Source organism: Bactrocera oleae, chromosome 4, assembly GCF_042242935.1.
Source record: "Bactrocera oleae isolate idBacOlea1 chromosome 4, idBacOlea1, whole genome shotgun sequence".
Classification (NCBI taxonomy): Eukaryota; Metazoa; Arthropoda; class Insecta; order Diptera; family Tephritidae; genus Bactrocera; species Bactrocera oleae.
In genome coordinates, this window is record NC_091538.1 from 15,224,117 (window position 1) to 15,244,278 (window position 20,162).

General features: G+C 36.1%; 1 protein-coding gene across 3 annotated transcripts in view; it reads right to left on the reverse strand.

Annotated features, from left to right (window-relative positions):
* Positions 1-2,672: 2,672 nt before the first annotated feature.
* px (plexus) overlaps positions 2,673-20,162 on the reverse strand; it is a 40,373-nt gene continuing 22,883 nt past the window's right edge. For all 3 annotated transcript variants that reach the window (XM_014236620.3, XM_070108862.1, XM_014236623.3), the window contains 3 exons: positions 19,839-19,914; positions 5,631-6,461; positions 2,673-5,565 (listed from right to left, as the gene is read on the reverse strand). In XM_014236620.3, coding sequence (XP_014092095.2) covers positions 3,311-5,565; positions 5,631-6,461; positions 19,839-19,914 — 3,162 coding nt within the window. In that variant the 3' untranslated portion in view covers positions 2,673-3,310. The remainder of the gene's footprint in view (positions 5,566-5,630; positions 6,462-19,838; positions 19,915-20,162) is intronic.

Here is a 20,162-nt window from a genome sequence, read left to right on the forward strand (position 1 = left end):
CGGCGCTGGGCTGGGTTTAGCTGAATTGAAGACGCGGCGTTATACGTACAATAGATACAATAAATACATATAGTACATATATATTATATATATTTATTTTTATTTTTTTTTTTACTTTTTTAATATATTTTCATAACTTTGTTGGAATAACTACAATGTACATATGTATGTATGTTCATAACCATAAAATGTCATGCTTTCATTATTATTTGCTTCGGGGACAATTGCAACTAACTCGTTTACGTAAAATTTAAATTTCAAAAAATATTCACATCGCGCTGCTTTTGTTTTTGTATCTCGTTTCCAGACTTATTTGATTTGCCTAAAAATTTCAGTTCTGTTATTAACCAATTCGTACTCTCCAAAATCACAATATTTATGTTTTACATATTACTTATATTATTTTCATAATTTTTTTTTTTTTGGTTTTTTGTAGTTTTAATTTTTTTTAGCAATTTCAAAATTTGCCTAACACGCTCGATCTTTTTATCGACTTTTTTTTACATATTTTGAATATTTTAATTTTTAATGCAATTAACAACATTAGCATGACCACATCATGACAAATGTTTTTAGCGTTTCCAAATTTACAGTTTTACGCAATCAGCTGTTCCCCGTGTTGCTCACTACCACGGCGCCTACTTGATCAGAAAGTTATCGATGCAGCGCTTCTTCTCATTGTAAGCCGCATGCTCGGCCAGCAGATACATGCCATAGTCGTTCATATTTTTCAGCAGTTACTTGTTGGCCGCATTGAAGAATTGATGTCATGAAGCCGATGTATTGCTCGCCTCTTCGGGTGTGCTGCGATTGCTGCAGACGTGCGCGCTCAGCGGATGTGTGACCGCGGTTTGTATCACATCTGGAATTTTATGGCTTCAGTAATGAGCTAAATCAAATGAGGGGGTGAAAAACAATTGGATTATGTAAATTTGTTGGGGAGTGTAGCAAAGCGCCGTCTTGAGAGTGAACTGCGTAATAGCAGATATGTTTTTTTTAGTGTTACTCCACTGTAGTCGCAGGACACACTGCTTTTTTGGCATCGCAAGATCAATGACAGTTGAGCAATTATTGAAATATCCTTTTAATTAGACAAAACGTTGTTTCAAAAATCTTGCCACTCGAGAGAAATGCTCTTAGAAGAGTAATTAAGAGAAAGCTCTAGGATCTGCTCTTTGCGATAAAAGTTAAATGAACAAAACTTATAGTAAAAATTTTGAATATCTGTAAATCTATCACTGTTGTGTACAATTCAATTTTGTTATTTGTTAAGATACACTTTTATAAAATCAATTTTGATAAAATTAATTTAATAAAAATAATTTTTTTTAGAAAAATTTTTTTAATGTTTTTTATTTTAATATATATAATTTTTTAAAAAGAAATTTTAAAGAAAAAATTTTGAAAAAGAAATTTTTATACAAAGTAGTTTTTTGCGGTAAAGTATATTAGATAAATATAAACCTTTAAAGAAATTTTGAACAAATATGTTTTAAAGAAACAAGTCCAGACAATCAAATTTTGATTTGTTGTTTTTTAAATTAAAAAATTTTATGAACATATATACTTATTCAAAAAAAAAAGAAACCATTTTGAAAACATAACAGTTTAAAAATCTTTATTATTTTGATGCATTTGGAAAAAAGTAATAATTTCGACAAACATTTTTTTTAGCGTAAATAAAAAAAAAAGTATTTTCGGAAAATTATTTTGAAAAAAATAAATCTGACAAAAATAACATGTTTTTTGATTAACAATTTTGAGAAAATGTATTTTTTTTAATGATTAAATTTAATTTTTTATAAAAAAATTATTATTGACATTATACAGCATAGAAATATTTTTTTCTAGTTAAATATGTAAAATGACGATTTTACTGTTTCAAATTATATGTTTTGTGATATTGTATAATCCAAAAAAAAACATGTTTCATATGTAAAACTTTTTGATTGTAATTACACTCTAAATTTAATTTTAAAAATTTAAAAGATAAATCCATAAAAAGTGCTTTGAAAAGATATTAAAAAAAACTGTTGTCGAAACAAATGTTTCCAAACATTTTTTTACAAAAAAAATATATTTTAAAAATTGTTTTACTTGCACTTTTTATGGATTTTATAAAAAGTGCATTGAAAAGATATTAAAAAAACTGTTGTCGAAACAAATGTTTCCAAACATTTTTTTACAAAAAAAATATATTTTAAAAATTGTTTTACTTGCACTTTTTATGGATTTTATAAAAAGTGCATTGAAAAGATATTAAATAAAAATGTTTCCAAAAATTTTTTTACAAAGAAAATATATTTGAAAATTGTTCTATAAAGAAAGTTAAAAAAAATCTTTTACAAAGATATTAAATAAAAAAATGTTTTACAAAAAAAATAAATTAAATAAAAATATTTTACAAAGAAACTACATTTAAAAGAATGTTTTACAAAAAATACAAACACAAAATATGTTTTTAAAAAATATTCCAAAAAATAATTTCCAAAAACTAGTTTTACAAAAAGAATCCAAAAAAAAATTTTTTTAGAAAATAAATTAAAAATGTTAACATAAAAAAATATTTTTTTTTTCAACACTTCTAAACAAACCGAGGTCAAACATTTTGCAAACGAAATCATACATATACACACACACATAAGTAGTAGAAAAGTTGAAACACAGTAGAATTTGGATTGCAAAAGTTTATTTCATAAATTCAAAAAATAAATGTAATTTCGAAATTGCATACTTTGCATTGTTATTGGTATTATTATTTGTTTTTTTTTATTGTTTATATTGTGTTAGCAAATTGTTTTTCTACCAGCTATGAAAACCTTAATTAGAATCCAACATAGTAGGTATGTATGTATATTACTTAAGAAACTAAACTAAAATTGAAATGAAATGAAAATTTAATAATAATATTAAAAATGAACTGAAAATTACACTATACACATAAATTCAAATAGACATATATAATTAAGGCAAAATCCCGATATATTGTTGTTGCTTTAACATAAAAGTGTATATCGTTAATCCAATAGATATGTAAAGAGAATTCGATAGAATAAAATAATTCGGAGATTTGTGTAAATGAAATTGGGGGAAAAAGCAACAAACAAGTAAAACAAAAATGAGCAGACGGTGATCTTCATTAACGGGTACATGGCATGAAGCTTGGCTTAACCTTAAGTTTGCTAAAGTAATTACAGTTACGAAATATTTATACGAGCGCATAAGTATAGCGTTTGACGTAGGCACTCCCGTGTAGTTGTTGCTTTACTGGTTGGTGCCGTTGGGCGAACAGACACACGGCAGCACAGCATCACCGACCGCCACCAGCAGCAGCACCACCGCCATTCACCTCGATCGCGGCTGTGGTGGTTGTTGGCGTCGCACTGGACACCGTCTCATCACAATTGGTCTTCTGTTGTGTTTTGTTGTTTACAATATTCGTGCTGCTGCTCACGACAGGCGGCGACGTACTGCCACCGGTCGTGGAGGTCACGCCGCCTACACTGGCACACGCATCGGGCGTGGTAGTCGTCGGCGAGGTAATATGCGTATGGTTACTGGTGCTGCTGTTGTTGGTGTTGTTCGGCGTTGCTGTCGCCTGCACATCTGTGGCGCCTACTGTCGGCAGTACGGTTTCGTTGAGCGGCACATTTTGTGTGTTGGGCACAAAAACACCGGTCGAGGGGTCACTGGTCGGCTTGACATTGTTGTCTGACGGTACGGCCGTAACTTTGGAATTATTGCTGTAATTACCTGAACCTGCGCCGGCTCCATGTCCTGCAACACCAATGGAATCACCACCGATTGTTGGTTTCGCTGGTGGCGATACAGATGTATGCGGCTCTGCTGCGTTGGACATTGCGCTGTTGGGACTGCATTGTCGGGTTGGATCCTCGGCGTTGTTGGATACGCTCATATTATATGCGGCAGCATTATCTTTGGCGGCAACTGTGGGCGATGTTGATGGACTTCTCTTATCGGTGGTGCTTACATTGAGCGAGAGATTTTTCGCTGTCGTAGCAGCGGATTCTTTGCGTTCGCCAATGGTAGCTGTTTCAACGCCACTACCACCGTTCAGCTCATTCGGATGTGTATTGTGACCGCCACCACTACTAGCAACGGATGAGACCTGCACGCTAGAATTGGAATTCGAACCGGTCAGATCTAGTGTGGCCGGCTCGAGTGCACTCGACGCCAAAGTATTCTGCTTATCGTGTACACCAGCATTTTGTTGGTGTTGCGTTTGGCTCATGGCCAGCTGACGTGAAGTATGTGGACTGCTGGCAGAGCGTCCACCGTTTTGATTATGCATACCTGGATTGTTGTTCGACAATTGCAATGTTGCTTTCATTGTGATGGGCGATGCCGAATGGCTGCGGCCCGAATTACTAGTTAGCGAAAGCGGCATTGACGTCGGCGGCTGTTGATGCGCAGATGTTGGCGCCAGTCCAGCGCTGCTTAGATGCTGACTAGAGTGATGCGAGTGATAAAGTGAGTTGCTCATTTGCGGAATGTGTGAGGACAGCGTTGAAGTGGCTTGCGTCATGCTAGTGGAAGACTGCAAACCCGATACTGACGTTTGTGAAACACTACTGGGCACTGATACCTTCATGCTGGAACCCGCATTGCTTTGCATACTCAAATTCAGATTGTGTGGCGATGTGGTAGTGGTCGAGGTCGAGGCTATCGATGATGAATGTGGTGAAATCTGATGACTGGGCACCATTGCCGGATGGTGTGGTGAGATATGTGGATGTGTTAAATTTATACCGTGGTGTGATAAGCCCAAAGCGGCCCCAGGAAAGCCGGGATGTGTTAAGCCAGCAGCACTCGGATGTGCCAAGCCCAATGCAGATTGTTGCAAATGATGCGGTAAGCCACCGGGACCATGCGAAAGCGATGGTACACTACCCAAACCGGGCAAACCGAGATTGAGACCCATTGCCGAGTGTGGGCTCTGACGTTGGCTCGCCGCATGATAGGCGGACATCGGTAGACTGTGTAATGCACCAGGCGGTGCCCGCAAGCCCAAACCCAAATGCGGCATCATTGGACCGAGTAGATTGCGCCCCAATGGCGAATATAACTGACTTGTGTAATGATGCGAAGCTGATAGTATTTGCCTTTCGCGTTCTCTTGCTTCCCGCTCTTTTTCACGTAACTCACGGTCACGTGCTTCCTTTTCTTTCTGTTCCTTCTCTCTTTGCTCTTTTTCGCGTTGTTCCCGTTCCCGCTGCTCTTTCTCACGTTGCTCGCGTTCCCTTTGCTCACGTTCGCGCTCGCGTTGTTCCTTTTCCCGCTGTATTTCCCTTTCGCGTTCCTCTTCCCTGGCGATACGCGCGCGATGTTCCTCTTCCAATTTCATGCGTTCATGCAACGCAGAGCCCAAACCAAGCGCAGCGCCCGGTATCATTGAATATAAATGAGAAGCATAGGGCGAAGCCATTGGTGGATAAAGAGCATGTGGATGTGTGTGGTGAGAACCGGCGGCACGTAGCATTTGAAAGCGTTGATCTAAGTACAATTGATCGGAATAAGGCAGACCAGCTGGACTCAAGAACGGCCCTACAAAAGAAAGTAAATTATTGTAGAGATATTATATATGGCAAAGAGCGCGCGCACACACTCACCTGGCGGCATTGTTGGCAAACCGGCGAAGGTGGCATAGGCTTCCAAGGGAAATGCGCCTGCCGGATGTATCAGACGCTCATCCGATCGATATGGTTGAAAACCGCTGCGCGCCAATAACTCAGGCTGCATTTGCACCGATTGTTGCGAAGACATGCGTGCGATCTTCTCGCCTGGTTGCGGCGACGAGCCTGCACGTTTTTTGGCCATTATACGTTCGTCCACACTACTGATTTGCCCACCACCACCCGTGGGTGGCAGCCTTTCATTTGACATTGATGAACGCGCCGTATTAGACACATTCACAACATTCGTATTGGCAACACTCACTGCTGCGGCAACACCGACCGCACCGCCGCCACCTGATACACCACCACCACCGCTACCCGCACTTAGCGGTACTGCGCGTTCGTTGCGATCGACGCGCACATTGATATCGTCTTCCTCTTTGATGTCGGCTTGCTTAGCCAAGTTGCGTAATGCCGAGGCGAAGGGTCCGCGTGCACTGGCTTGTGCCGCATTCAATGCACCCGGTACGCCGACCATTTGTTGCTGTTGCGCTTGTGCGGCTGCTGCTGCTGCAGCAACGGCTTGTTGATGTGCCTGATGTTGTTGCTGTTGCTGTTGTAAAGTGGCTGCTTGCAAGCCACTCAATTGATTTGGTGGCATAACATGATTCAGCATCGCCGGATTAGACGTCATTTGCGTCGCCGCATTGCCACCGCTGCTATTGCCAGCGCCGGGTGTGGTGGAGGGCGATTGTATATGATGTGGTGATGGGATGGGTGGAGCTGGACTTGTTGCTGGGCGCTTTTGGCCACTCTTTGGAGGAACTGCAAGAAAAATAAGATAGTTTAGAACTAATAAAATGCGAGTTTTCCAAAACAAAATATTTATTATGCGAATAATTTTATATAAAGGGTGTTATTTTAGAGGTATATCATTATATATATTGAGTTTGCCACAGCAAACACCCAGAAAGATACGTCGGAGAACTTATAAGGTGTATGTGATATGATCAGCCTTGTCCGTTTGTCTGTTTGTATACACGCAGCTTGAGGAGAAAAGTTTGTGTCTCTCAGTTTTTGAGATATCGATCTGAAATTTTGCACACGACCTTTTCAACCCAAGAAGCTGATGTTTTGTCGGAATCGCCGATAACGGACCACTTTATGGTAGCATACACCTGCCATACAAACTGAACGATCGGAATAAAGTGCTTGTATGGAAAACTTTTTCTTTTGAAGAGATATTTTCACGAAATTTCGGAAGGGTTATTCCTGAAGGCAATGGTGCAATCTCCGAAGAAATTATTTAGATTGAGTCACCATACAAGTTCTTGTAAGGAATCTTTTGTATTTGTGAAGGATAAAAAATAAAACCCCCTAGTAAATTTAATATCTCTAAAAAATCCTATAATTTTTTAAAAAGGAATGGTTTTACGAAAAATAAAATTAAAAAATTAATTTTTGTAATTATGTATATTGAATAATAAACACCGACAGCCAACAGTAATATACTCTATAGCAACATGTCGCAAGAGTATAAAAAGTATCAAACTAAACCAAATATTTAATATAAGGTCTAGTAAGGAGAAAGCCATTATTTTTCATGAAGATCTTGCTATGTGTTTGGTGGGTTTAGCAGGGAATCATCTGCTCCAAATTAAATTAAAGTACGGACCTGGCACCAACTGATTACTATTTGTTCCTGTACAAGTATATGGCCTATGATTTTGCTGGTGAAAAATTCCTCTCAATAGGAGATTAGGAAAATCGATTTTTTAGTTTTTTGCCAATAGGGACTAACCTCTCTATGAGAGTGGCATTATAAAATTATCTTCAAAATAGCAATAGGTCAAGGAACAAAACGGTTCGTATTTTACCTAAATCAGATAAATCTTATTATGCCAAATAAAGTTAATTTAAAAATAATATAATATACTATATAATAAAATATTTAAAATATAATATTTTTGTTACAGTTTCAAGCTATGACATCTCACTTTCACTTAGATACACTTGTAACTATTTAGCAATAGTTCAGAAAACAGTTTATATTTCAATACTTAGACGAGCGTCTAAATAACTAAATTTTTAATATTTGATCTAATTTTTTTATACCCTGAACAGGGTGTATTAAGTTGCTCGCCTGAACGATCGAAATCAAGTTTTTGCATGAAAAACTTTTTTATTTGATAAGATATTTTCAATATATGGCTTGAGTTTTTGTTTAAGACAATATATTCCTAGATATTTTTGTGAACGGAAGAATATGCCATATAGCTGCTATACAAGCTGAACGTTCGAAATCAAGTGCTTGTATGGAAAACTTTTTCATTTGAAGAGATATCTCCAAGAAATTTGGCATGGATTAATGTCTTTGGTAATGCTGCGAAACGAAGAAATTGTTTAGATCGGGTTACTATAGCAAATAGCTGGCATACAAACTAAGCGATAACAATTAAGCTCCTATAAGGAATATTTTGTATTTGTGAAGGGTACTATAGCTTCGCTGCAACCGACGTTAATGTTTTTTTTTTATTTTTTTTTTATTTCATATTTTTTTAGCTGTTGCATTGCAATGTTTGTATTTGAATTTGAAATTTAAAATTTATTAGACATGCCGAACTTACAAAACATATATTTGTAGCAAAAACAACGAAACTGTGTAAAAATTTCTAATGAAATTAAATAATAATATAAATTTGAGCTAAAGGTAATTCGCAGAATTGATTTAGTGCAATGCACAAATATTTCTAAAACAATTACCTACGGCTTTTTATTTGCATTGTAATGCACGCATATATGTTAGCGGGTATGTGTGCAGGCATAGCAAATAAGATGCCACAGCAAATGTGCGCAGAATGCATGTTGAGGGCAAACAAAAATGAATATGTTATGAAATTTTGAATTTGATTGAATTTCAATTAAAAACTCGTACGTACATATGTACATACAAACATATACATATACATATGCATATGAATACATACGGTCGTTACGGTACGAATGATAGATAGATAACATTACCAACAACTCACCACAAATCGGTATTGGTGCATGGATGCTGGGCAATCCTCTCGGTAGCCATTCCATCATTTATTATATTACCGACACACACAAAATGCAACAACGAGAGCGTCGTAATGTGAGCGGCGTGGGAGCGAAACCAAAGGCGAGCGAACGAATGAACGCCGGCGCGCGAGCGCTACTCTCCAAGAGCGCACAAATTACAACAATTTTTATTATTTTTTGAGTTACCGTTATTTATTTTTAATTTTTTTTCTTTCTTCTTTTCAAATATGAACGAAAATTTTCACTGTTCGCTATTTAAGTTTAACACACTGTATTACTTTCAATGTGTCGGAAGAGGCTCGTCTTCGCTTTATATCTTTCACGGATGCACGTTTCAATTCACGTCTGTCTGTATTTACGCTTAACACATTTCATAAGTTGCATGTGATTGCTCATCAGCGACGGTGTTGGGTAGCATACTAAACGGTATATTAATAGTGGTGTTGGTGGTGTTTAGCCGTTGGGCGAATACAACAACAATAAGTAGAAAACATGTAACCACAGTATTGTCCACGAAAGCAATCAAAAAAGAAAAAAAAACACACACACAAAAGGTAAACAATAGCAGAAACAATTGCACACACACACATGCGTCGTATGAAAGCAAACAATAGAGTAGGGGTGCGTTTAATAGTAGCAGCAGCACAGGGGCAGACAACAATTATAGAGGGGTTGAAAGACTTTTGTTAACACTTCACGCACACACCAACACACAAACACAAACACACACACGTAGGCCGTGAGGCAACAAAAGCACTCATACGCCAACCGCAATAAAACGCAAGGATAACGACATGCCGCTACGCTGTACGCGGTCACCGTGCATACGCGCACTGGGGGTACATTTTAGTTGTAGTTGTTGTTGTTGCTGCTGTTCTTTTGTTAGCGCACAGTATATGGTATCTGATGTGAAATGGGAGTGTCAGCTACTGATTGCGTTACACGCTTGCATTTCATTACTGTTGTTGTTGTTTTTGTTGTTAGTGTTAGTGTAGTTCTTGCTTAAAGAGTTCGAGCATGAACTCTGATCCCTTTTTTCCCCTCAGCGTACAGTATTGTGTATTTTGCACTTTTCATGTTTGACTGTCACTATTTGCTGTTATTGTTGTTGTTGCTTTTGCCATAGATAGGATAGTACACTGCTTTTGCTTAATATTGTTGGTGTTGTTGTTAGCTGTCACTAAAGTTGTTGTTATTAGTGTTACTCGTGTTACGTTTTTGTTTCTTGAACTGCACACTTAAACTTGTTGGCATTTGTGAGTTTGCAGCGCCAAAAAACAACAAAAACAAAATATCACTAAAAATAAGTGTGCTCTTGCTCACTTGCATACACGTATATAACATATAGCTATAAAAAATAGCACTCTCGGCAATGCGCTCTCCTTCTTGCTTTCAGTTTTCTTATAATTTTTTTTTTGTGGGTCTACAATTTGCACCGCGCGCCTCACGAAGGATGTTGCAAGGTACACACGTCAAAAAGTTGGTTTTCGCACAGTTCAATACACGTAAATGTATGTGTGTCTTCGTATATATTTATTGCTGTCCCGTGGAGCGAATGGGCGCTGCTCCAAGCACGCATTGACTCAGAAAGAAAATTCGTGAGCAATTATGTTTGCGGAGACAATGCATTTGCGGGGTATTAATTTTTATCTGAAAAATTGTTCTAGCAGCGAGCTGTGGACTAAATTATCAAATTTTTCGGAACTTTTTCAATATTAACGCACTTATCTACCAGACTTTTCAAACACTTTTTTAATTTTTATATCGCTAAGAATTTAAAACGTCGTTAATTTTTTCTATAAATCATATGAGAACTACAGACGAATGAAAAATAATTTTAAAAATTCAAGTATCCACAGGTTTTAGTCGAATTTTATCATTATAGCGTCGATTTTTTGCAAGACAAATATGCATTTTTAAATCAATATAAAGGAAAGGAACAAAAGTTTCAAGAAAATGTTCTGATCAGAAATTTTCAAGCATTAATTGCGAAGACGAGGTAAAAAAAGTGTAGTTTAAGGAGTGTTTTTAGAAGAAAGAGATCAAAAACATTAAGAGTTGATCCACAATTGTTTCAAAATAAAAGATAAATAGTTGAACCCGGCTAGCATTTTGAAGCTGTACACAAAACATACCACCAGTTCAACGGGTATTATTAATTAAGGTTCTTATAATATTATATATAATCAGTCTTTTCTGCCTTATACAAGGACAACCTAAAGACAGTCTAACGCAGTCCTAACTAAGGGGCAGAAAAATGTAAAATATGGCAAAACAAGATAGATTATATTTGAGAAGAAAGAAAGCTATAGGATGTTTTGACAGAGATTTGGTTAGGTGTTACCAGAAAGTTGATATAAATAAATGCAATATAAAATATAAATTGAAGCAAGATCACACATGTGCACCAGCACATCAACGAAACCTAAAAGGGCGCATCGGTTTGTTTCGGCTAAAGTACGAGCATATGACAACTGTGAGTCCTAAAGATACTTATATATAGAAAATCGGTATTTAGATATTAACAAATACAAGTTATTATAAATCTAGGGAAACATGACCGGAACGAACCGATAAAGATCAAATGATCGATACACTACTAAATGGAAAAAAATAATGAAAAGCGCTTAAGTTTTTGTAAAACTTTGAGCATAGCATTTATATACTGATAAAGTCACTATTTTCGGGTGAAAATTCAAACAAAACTTGCTCAAGTGTGCATAAAACCGTTTTTTATTCGTCTTGTCACAGTGGACCTTTTTCGGGTCTAAGTCATATTTGATTATTCGATTATACACATATATATTAGTGTTGTTGAAGTTCGATGTGCAATTTTCTAAGGGCATAACTTTGTATTATCAATATGTGTTTCGTTTTTATAGCCGACAATGTGTTCGATCACTGGAAATATTTTAGGTTGGGTTAGTTAATGCAGTTCAACAAGTTGACTAGTGGTTTATTTGAGGTATATTTTTCGATTAAGTATTATTTTTGAGCTCTATTATTTTATTTTATAAATATTTGTGAAAGAATATTTGTTTTCGTTTTCGGTGAACACAAACATATTTTATTTTCGCAAGGTTTCACTTAAGGTCTCTACTGATTGTTTTAATGCGACTTTTTTAGTTTAACAGTTGATTTTAAGTTAATTATTTCATCAAAAAATTAAAATTATTTTATTTTCACATTATTTTGTTGTTTTGTATATAACTTAAATTTTTTTTTAATATATGATTTTTTAAAAATAATTTTTGACTAAATATTGTTTGTTTTTAAGGAAGTTGTACATATATATTTTAGAGTTGAAAATGGATTAGAAGTTAATGATTTCATCAAAAGATTAAAAATATATTACTTGTCACATTATTTTGCAGTTTTTTATATTATCTAAAATTCAGTTATTATTTTTGATTTTTTTAAATATTTTTTTACCAAAAATTGTTTGTTTTCAATGAAGTTGAAATATAATTTTTTAAATTATTCCATGAATAAGCACATTTTTTTTAAATATTTCATGGCAAATTGCCGTATTCTTCATTTGTATGTACTATACATATACTGACGCATAATATATTAATGCACTACAAGTATCACTTGTAATTTTCAACATTTTCAAGTGTAAAAATATAAGTTCTATTTATTATATTTTGAATTGTTATATATATTGTATATTGCTTATTTTAAATAAGTATTTCGATACTTTGAGGAGCATAATTTGGTGCAAATTCAACAATATTCAACTTGAGGCGGTTTAAAGTTTCGATTTATTTAATATTATCACAGCTTTTTGTTGTTATAAATCATTTAATTGTATTTAAAAAGATTTATCAAAACCAAATATTGAAATTTTCTATTTGAGTTAGCACATAATTATCAATGCAAAAATTTCCCACTTCGAAAAAATTAAAAAAAAAAAAATTTTTTTTGAACGATTTGTTGCAAATATGATTTCTATAACGATTTTAACTGCACATTTTTGGCTACTTTCAACAATTTTCAATAAATCTCAATTATTTTCAACAATTTCCAAAAGTTTTCAATAATTTTCAACAACTTTCACACTCACTTTTGCTTTTTCTATGCAATTCAAGTATTTTTTCTTCACAAACATACATTTTAAACCAGCAGATTTTGCGTGCAAAATCGAAATTTTCGAATTTTCTTCTCAGCAGCGACGTTGCCATAATCAATACACAAATAATAGCACAAACACACGAAAAAAATGAAGAAATGAAATAAAGAAAACACCAACCGAAAATCCATGTGAATGTGTTGGGGGGTGGGGGCGGTCGGCGTGTGCAAAAAAAGGACGAGACCGACACAGCATTCGTTGCGCTAAACGCTACAATAATCACTTTGTTCCATACACAAACCTCATGTAGAGCCTTAACGCCGGCAATAAAACCACACTCGCACACTCATTTACTTTAAGTTAATCCGCTAAATCGCTTTTGTGTATTTGTATGGCATTTGCGTTGCTTTTTTTCTTGCATTTTCCTTTACTTATTTGATTTTTTTTGTGTTGTTGTTGTGTTTGCTATTGCTTTTGTTTTTGTATTGCTAAGTCGCTCGCTTGTATATTTATTTGGCGCGTTTCAGTGTAAAAGCTGCTGCTTATCCAAGCAATACCCACTTAGTACTGCCTTAGTGCCTAAGTCCCTACTTTGATTGCTCGAGCGTTTTTCTGTTGCTGCTGCTGCTGCTGCTTCTTCTTTCTCTACTTCTACAGCTATAGCTACAGCTAGAGCTAGTGATACTGCCACGGCTGCTGTTGGCTGCTTTTGCTAATATTTGTTGTTCTAGTTGTTTGTGTTGTTGTATATAGTCTTTTGAGTATGCTCGCTGCTCGGAGTTTTGAGTCGCTGCCTCAGGTAGTGTGAGTGTCGAGCTAGGTACTTGCTAGGCGTGCACTATACACCATCTTATACTAATGTGTGTATGTATGCTGTACAACAACAAAATGCTATGATATGATGGAAATATGCAGTCTTCCGTCATTGGATATGACAAAGACACGTCGTCAAAGTATACGAAAGAACTGAAGTGAAATTTCTGAACATTCGCGCTATGCCGGAGTACGGTGGTTGGATGCGTCGTGCGTCCCTAAGAATTTCATATCCCAACCACAAGTGCACACGCATACACGCACATACGGACACACATATACAGGATTATGTGTGGTATATGCAAGAGCATTTGTAGACAGCCGTAAATGTTCTCAGGCATTAATACCAAAACGCAACTCATACACAGTGCTGTGCAGTTAAACACAGTTATATGCAATTTTTTTATGTATGTGTATGTGTGTGTGTGTGTGGTAGCATGCATGGGGGTATACATTCACAAAAACAGCAACAACAATAACAGTTACAGTTCAAATACAAACAATGTGGCAGCAAGTGAGTGACACCAACGGCCAGACCAACCATATACCAATCGTTCCCGTTAACGTTACCGTCATAGTCATCGTACGTACCGATACGACTACACTCCCAACATCACTTTAGCGCCATTCGGCAACACATACACACACACACACACACAGCGGCACTACACTCACCAAGCGCTGTCAATGAGCACTAAGCAAATAAGCGACGCAGCAACGACGAACCAATGTACCAACACTACTACTACCCAGTACGACCCGACGCAACATAGACCTTTTCTGCACCACACTAATAATATTGAGACCACCGTCACGCTCGCTGTTCGAAGTTGAACTGTCTGTGCGCTCAGCTTGGCAGCCTGGTGCTCGCACAGCACACTCGCACCAGTGAGCGTTTCGAGGAAACACTTATAACCAATCTACAGAACGAGGAGATGACGATAGCGACGACGACTATAACAGTGCAGGACGTTGCAGGACGCAGTGGCAGATAGAAAGATGCGAGAGAAAAGTTAAGTTAATCCCGAAGAGGCATAGACACTCCGGCAGCTTGACTGTATGTATGTCCGGTTGACTGACTCACTGACTGTCCGTTAGGCATGGCAAAGTGACTGCATGTCGAAATGACAACCGTAGAAGACATGCGGCAGGAATGCGCGTCGCACAGATGCACATGCATACACACACACACGCGCACACACAAATGCTGGCAGCTAGCATTGTAAAGGACGAGCTGTCAGAACGGAAGTTGCTGGCTCAGTCTAACCATTGAACTGTATGAATGGCGCTGCTTGTTCGTATGTTTGTATGTTGTTGTAACAGGAAGTGTTGCATATCTTCACAAATTCTTTCTTAGTTACTGTTTATCGGTGTGTGATGTGATGCTTGACTTACTCACTGGCTTACAAAAACACACGCGCTCATACATGCGCACTCACACATACACACACAGTGATATTTATGCGATACAGTCATAGATTTGAGTCGGTAATAAGCATAAACGGTATTAAAGCGACACCGGAACAGCGGGATAACATCCTCATCATAAACGCTGCTGCTGTGATGTTGACGTCGCTGCCGTTTTTATTGCTGACGCGCGTGTGTATAATACAATAATAGCAAAGCGTTTTTGAACTCCCACTTTAGTAATTCTTGTAACAGTGAATTGGAAAAATATTCCTAAAAAAAACTGTTTTTAGGTTTTTATCAGCTTTCAGATAACGATGACTTTAGACTTTTTAGAGCTTTCATCGATTAGAGCTTAGAGCTTTCACTGGCAAAGCAAATTTTACAGTAAACGATTAATTAAATGTTAACTTCAGCTTCACCGAAGCTCGAATACCCTTCACAGGTGCATATCACTTTGGACAATATTTTATGCCAAATATCGTTAAGATTTTTTTTTAAATAAAAAAGTTTTCCATACCAGAACTGGATTTTGATCGGTCGGTTTGTATTTCAGCTAGTGGTCCAATATTGGTGATTCCGGCAAAATAGCAGCTATTTGGGGAGAAAATACCATGTGCAAAATTTGAGATCGATATCACGGAAACTGAGGGACTAGTGCGCGTATATACAGACGAACAAATGGACATTGCCAAATTGCAATAGCCCGTCCCACTGATCATTTATGTACCATATATACTTTACAGGTTCTCCGACGCTCCCTGCTGGATGTTACAAATTTCGTGGTAAACTTAATATAACCTGTTTGGGGTATAAAAATAAAGGTTATCGATATCCTACAATAAAAAAATACCAAAAAAAACTCTTTAATTTATTGAGCTTTCTGAACTTTCAGAGCTTTCATTGTCAGGGTTAGCTTATCAGAACTGAAACTGTAATATCTTTTACAGTACTTGTTATTAGAGTTTTCATTGATTTTTCAAATCAAATAACGGACATGAAGTGATTCGGGTCTCATAGCTTACTAGTGCTTAAAATTTCCATCGGTGATACAATTTAAAGTCAAAAAGCATGTTTAATATTTCTCCTTTAGTAAAAATTTAATAAAATACGACTATTATAAAAAACTCATTGTTAGAGCTTTTAAAACTTTCATTGGCTAACAATCAAAATGTAAAAACAGATGATACAGGAGTTAAATAAGGAGATTCAGAAAGCTTTTATAGCTTTTTTGTGAGAAATATATATGAAAAATATTAACTTTTGTCATTTTTTCAAATTAAATATTAGATTAGATATTTAACCTCACTTTGAAAGCTTAGAGAACTTGCATGGGCTTACAAGAGCTTCGAGCTTTCATCGGCATTACAATTTAACAACCAAAAAGTAAAACAAAAACAAAACAACTTTAATTAAAATTGGGTTATAAAATTTTAAACTTATTATTAGAGTTTCTGAAAGAGGGACAACGACCCTCAGTGGAAGCTAAGCTTATTCTAAGAGCTTTCAAAATTTTCCAACACTGTACACACCATGACGCAGTAAGTTTAAATAAATTTACGTTACGCAAGTCTTTTTTTTTTTTGCGGTCATTGAAAGACACAAACCTTGTTTTTTTTTATAAAACTACAACTCAAAAATTTTATATAAAATATGTGTATTACAAAACCATGCGCTCAAGCACAACTTTGCAGTAGTCACTGTAGCTGTATCCAACGTATAGAGGACATACACATAGAGGGTGAGTCCTACACGAGGGTTGTATTACACTTCTTTCGAGTAAACCACCAAATGTCAGCTCTTCTCGCTCTTCTCTCCTCTAGCTCAACGGGCTATATGATGCAGATGCTAGAGACACGATACTAGAGCATAGCAAATTCTCCGAGTACACGTAACGGAAACAGTACTTCTCAGTTGAGCTGAGCGCTTAACTGAAGATATAATAGCAACAACAACAAACAACCCCACAAAAGAAGTGGTCACAGCAAATGCATTGAGAGCCAGACACCAGGCATTGGTGTAACTAAATAAGAGTGTCACGCCAAAATTTGTTAATAATGAGCTTTCTAAATATATGTAATTATTAAAGATTGGCGTATATAATCTTAAAATATAGAAACAAGAGTGGGTAATTGAATAACCATTTCTTGAGTTGCATACGAAAAGAGTACGAGAACTTCACATTGGTTACATCAAACGAAGACAAAATGCTCACCTACACACATATATCTATACACATTTGTATGCATAGATAATGTGCGCGCTCTGGAGCGCCAAGCGCCCAAACGAGCCCAACGCTAAAGTCAATAGAGAGCAAGTACCCGAAAATTGAAGCCGTGTGGTTGCAGCAATATAAATGCATCCCCATGCTGCCGAATTCGGAACGTGTAAAAAAAACTTTAACGTCGGTACATAAGGTGGTAGAACTTATAGTGTGCACCCGCACACACACACACTACCGCAACGAAGTGCACATCAACTACACTGGCTGCAACTACAATGACACTAGCGTCGACAAGAACTGCACTTGGCCTCTGTGTACCTCGAGGTGAAGTGGAGTACATGTATCTACTAGTAGCATTTAGATACACTACACGCATACATACACATACACATGCATGTGGATGAAATACGAAACTGATGGCCGCAATAAAATCAAACCAATATCCTTCAGTGGACACACGACTGACTTCTCGCATTCGTAACAGTCTGCCATTGTGGTTTTTATGCCACAAAGAGTACCAGTGCGAAAATTGCTGAGCTTGTTGAGTATTTAAGTGAGTGGGGTTGGGCGGAAAATAATAAAATGAGTAACGAAAAAAAAATTACAGCAAAGTTTACGGCGCGTTTTTGGTGTGGGTGAAGTGTAAATAATACAGGCAGTCATACAATGTACAATAGGGATATATGGATGGATGTATGTATATATGTATGCATATATTTGTAGCCACAGCAAAGTTAGCAGGTATGCATTGCGATTTGCTCCGAGTTAAAATTACTTAAGATTTACATATACTGGCACTTAGTTAGTACTCGCACCATTTGACCGTACAGTATTTGGGAGTGAGAGGATAATGCCAGCAATTTGTACGAGCAGAGTTGCCAATGTGCAAAGCAAAGTTTGAATATATGAGCGAACTATATTATGTTAGGAAATGCATAGGTTCACAGTTAAGGTTAATGCAACTGAAAATTATTCTGTATATGAAAAAAGGAAACTCTTGAATGAAGTTTGATTTAGCTGTTTTATATCATGTGATTTACAGGTGACCTATAATTTCTAAGTTACAACTGAATAATTGATTAAATACGATTATGACATATTCTATTGCACAAATGCACTCCAAAGCCTGGGAGAGCCAGTTGAGGGGTAACCTCAAGAAAAAACGTTAACTTCGGCTGTTATAATATCCTTCACAGGTGCATTTATTATAGCATAAAAGAGTATAAAAAAATCTTAAACTTGATTTTGATCGGTCAGTTTGTGTGGCATCTACATATATGCTATAGTGGTCCGATCTGAAAAATATGTTCGGAGATTACCTTGGACAAGCGTTACCTTGGACAATAATCTAGACCGAATTTCGTAAAGATACAATAACAAGATTCTATACAAGAACTTGATTTGAAATGATATAAAACTGAGTTTCGTAGAGCCATTCGTAATTTTTTTATCGAGTTCGTGCACTGTCAAGCAACAAATAATACTAAATTCTGCGCCACTTCTGCATCATTGTTATAATTCATACGCCTCGACGTCGAACAAGGACGAAGATGAATCTACAAAAATAATATCTTTCAGTCTTTCTGACGTTTAAAACGGATAAAGTCCAAATATATTCGGGAAAACACTAAAATCTGCAATCAAAATGAATAATCGAAAAATTTCAGACAATCGACTTCATATCCAATTGAATATTAATTAATACAGGCAGGTGCAATGTGTCCAATTTCTATAGCTAGTCGCATTTCAAGTAATTACATAGCTGAGCATTCTTTTGACGAACTCAAATCATAATCTACCGAAGAAAAACAATAAAAAGCAAAGAAGGCATAGCAAAGTACATAAAATGTGAAAGCTTTTATCTCCTGGTCTCCATACGAAAGCACTAATAAAAAATCTACTTTTAGACCGAGCAGCTGATGACGCTTTGAAAGATTAGAAGAAATTCAAAAGTTTACTAGGTGAGCTTTTAAGATTTCGAAATCAACACATTTCCTTTCTGATGAGTCTTGTAAGGTTTATATTTTAGATTTTCTATGGATTCTACATAATATTTGTGAAATATTCAGTAAAATTTATAAACAGAAGCTTTAATTTGAGCTTCTGTGGCAACTCGTCCTCCGATTGGCGAAGCTTTTTACTTTAATTTACAACAATTACAAGTAAGTACTTATGACAAACTGCCTCAACTAAATAATAACACATAGTACCGGTTAAGTATTAAAAATATGTAACTAAATGTTGAAGGTAGCTTTCGAAGCTGGTGCGTACTACTTAAATGTGGCCATAAACACTTCCAGCCAATTGACTGACTGCAGCCGAGGCGAAAAAGAATCATGTTTGAAATATAAACCGTAGACATTAGTTTTAAACATATCTACATACATTAAACACTTTCGGGTAGTTGTATTGCTTCCGCAAATAAACAAATGTTAAATGAAGCGAATTGTTCGCCGATGGAAAAATGTTTGAACTTTTGATTTACTTAAGCGTACGCAAATGACCTTTTCGGGTTTCACATTTCAACATTACGTTTAATACTATATTTGTTAATATGTAAGTACAAGTATATACTATATGTGCATATAACTAAAGTAGTATTTTTTCTTTAACTTACCATCTTTAGTTTTTTCGCCATGCTTCGGCGATGCGATTTTCTTGTTAGATATGGATCTGAGGGTGGTGTTGATGGGCTGTAGTGAATAAAGGAAACAAAAATAATATTCAAACTTTTTGTTCTTACTTTAGGGGAATTAAAATTGCCAATTCGAATATTTCGAATATAGCACAAAACTAGTGCACAAAAAATTTCGAACATAAAGTAGCTGGCAGATAAATGGTTTTTTTTTAACTCGTTTAGTTTTGAAATTTTGATCAAGTCGAATTTTTTCGAACAAAGCAAAATACTATTGTATATAAAAACATTCGAATATAAAGTAGC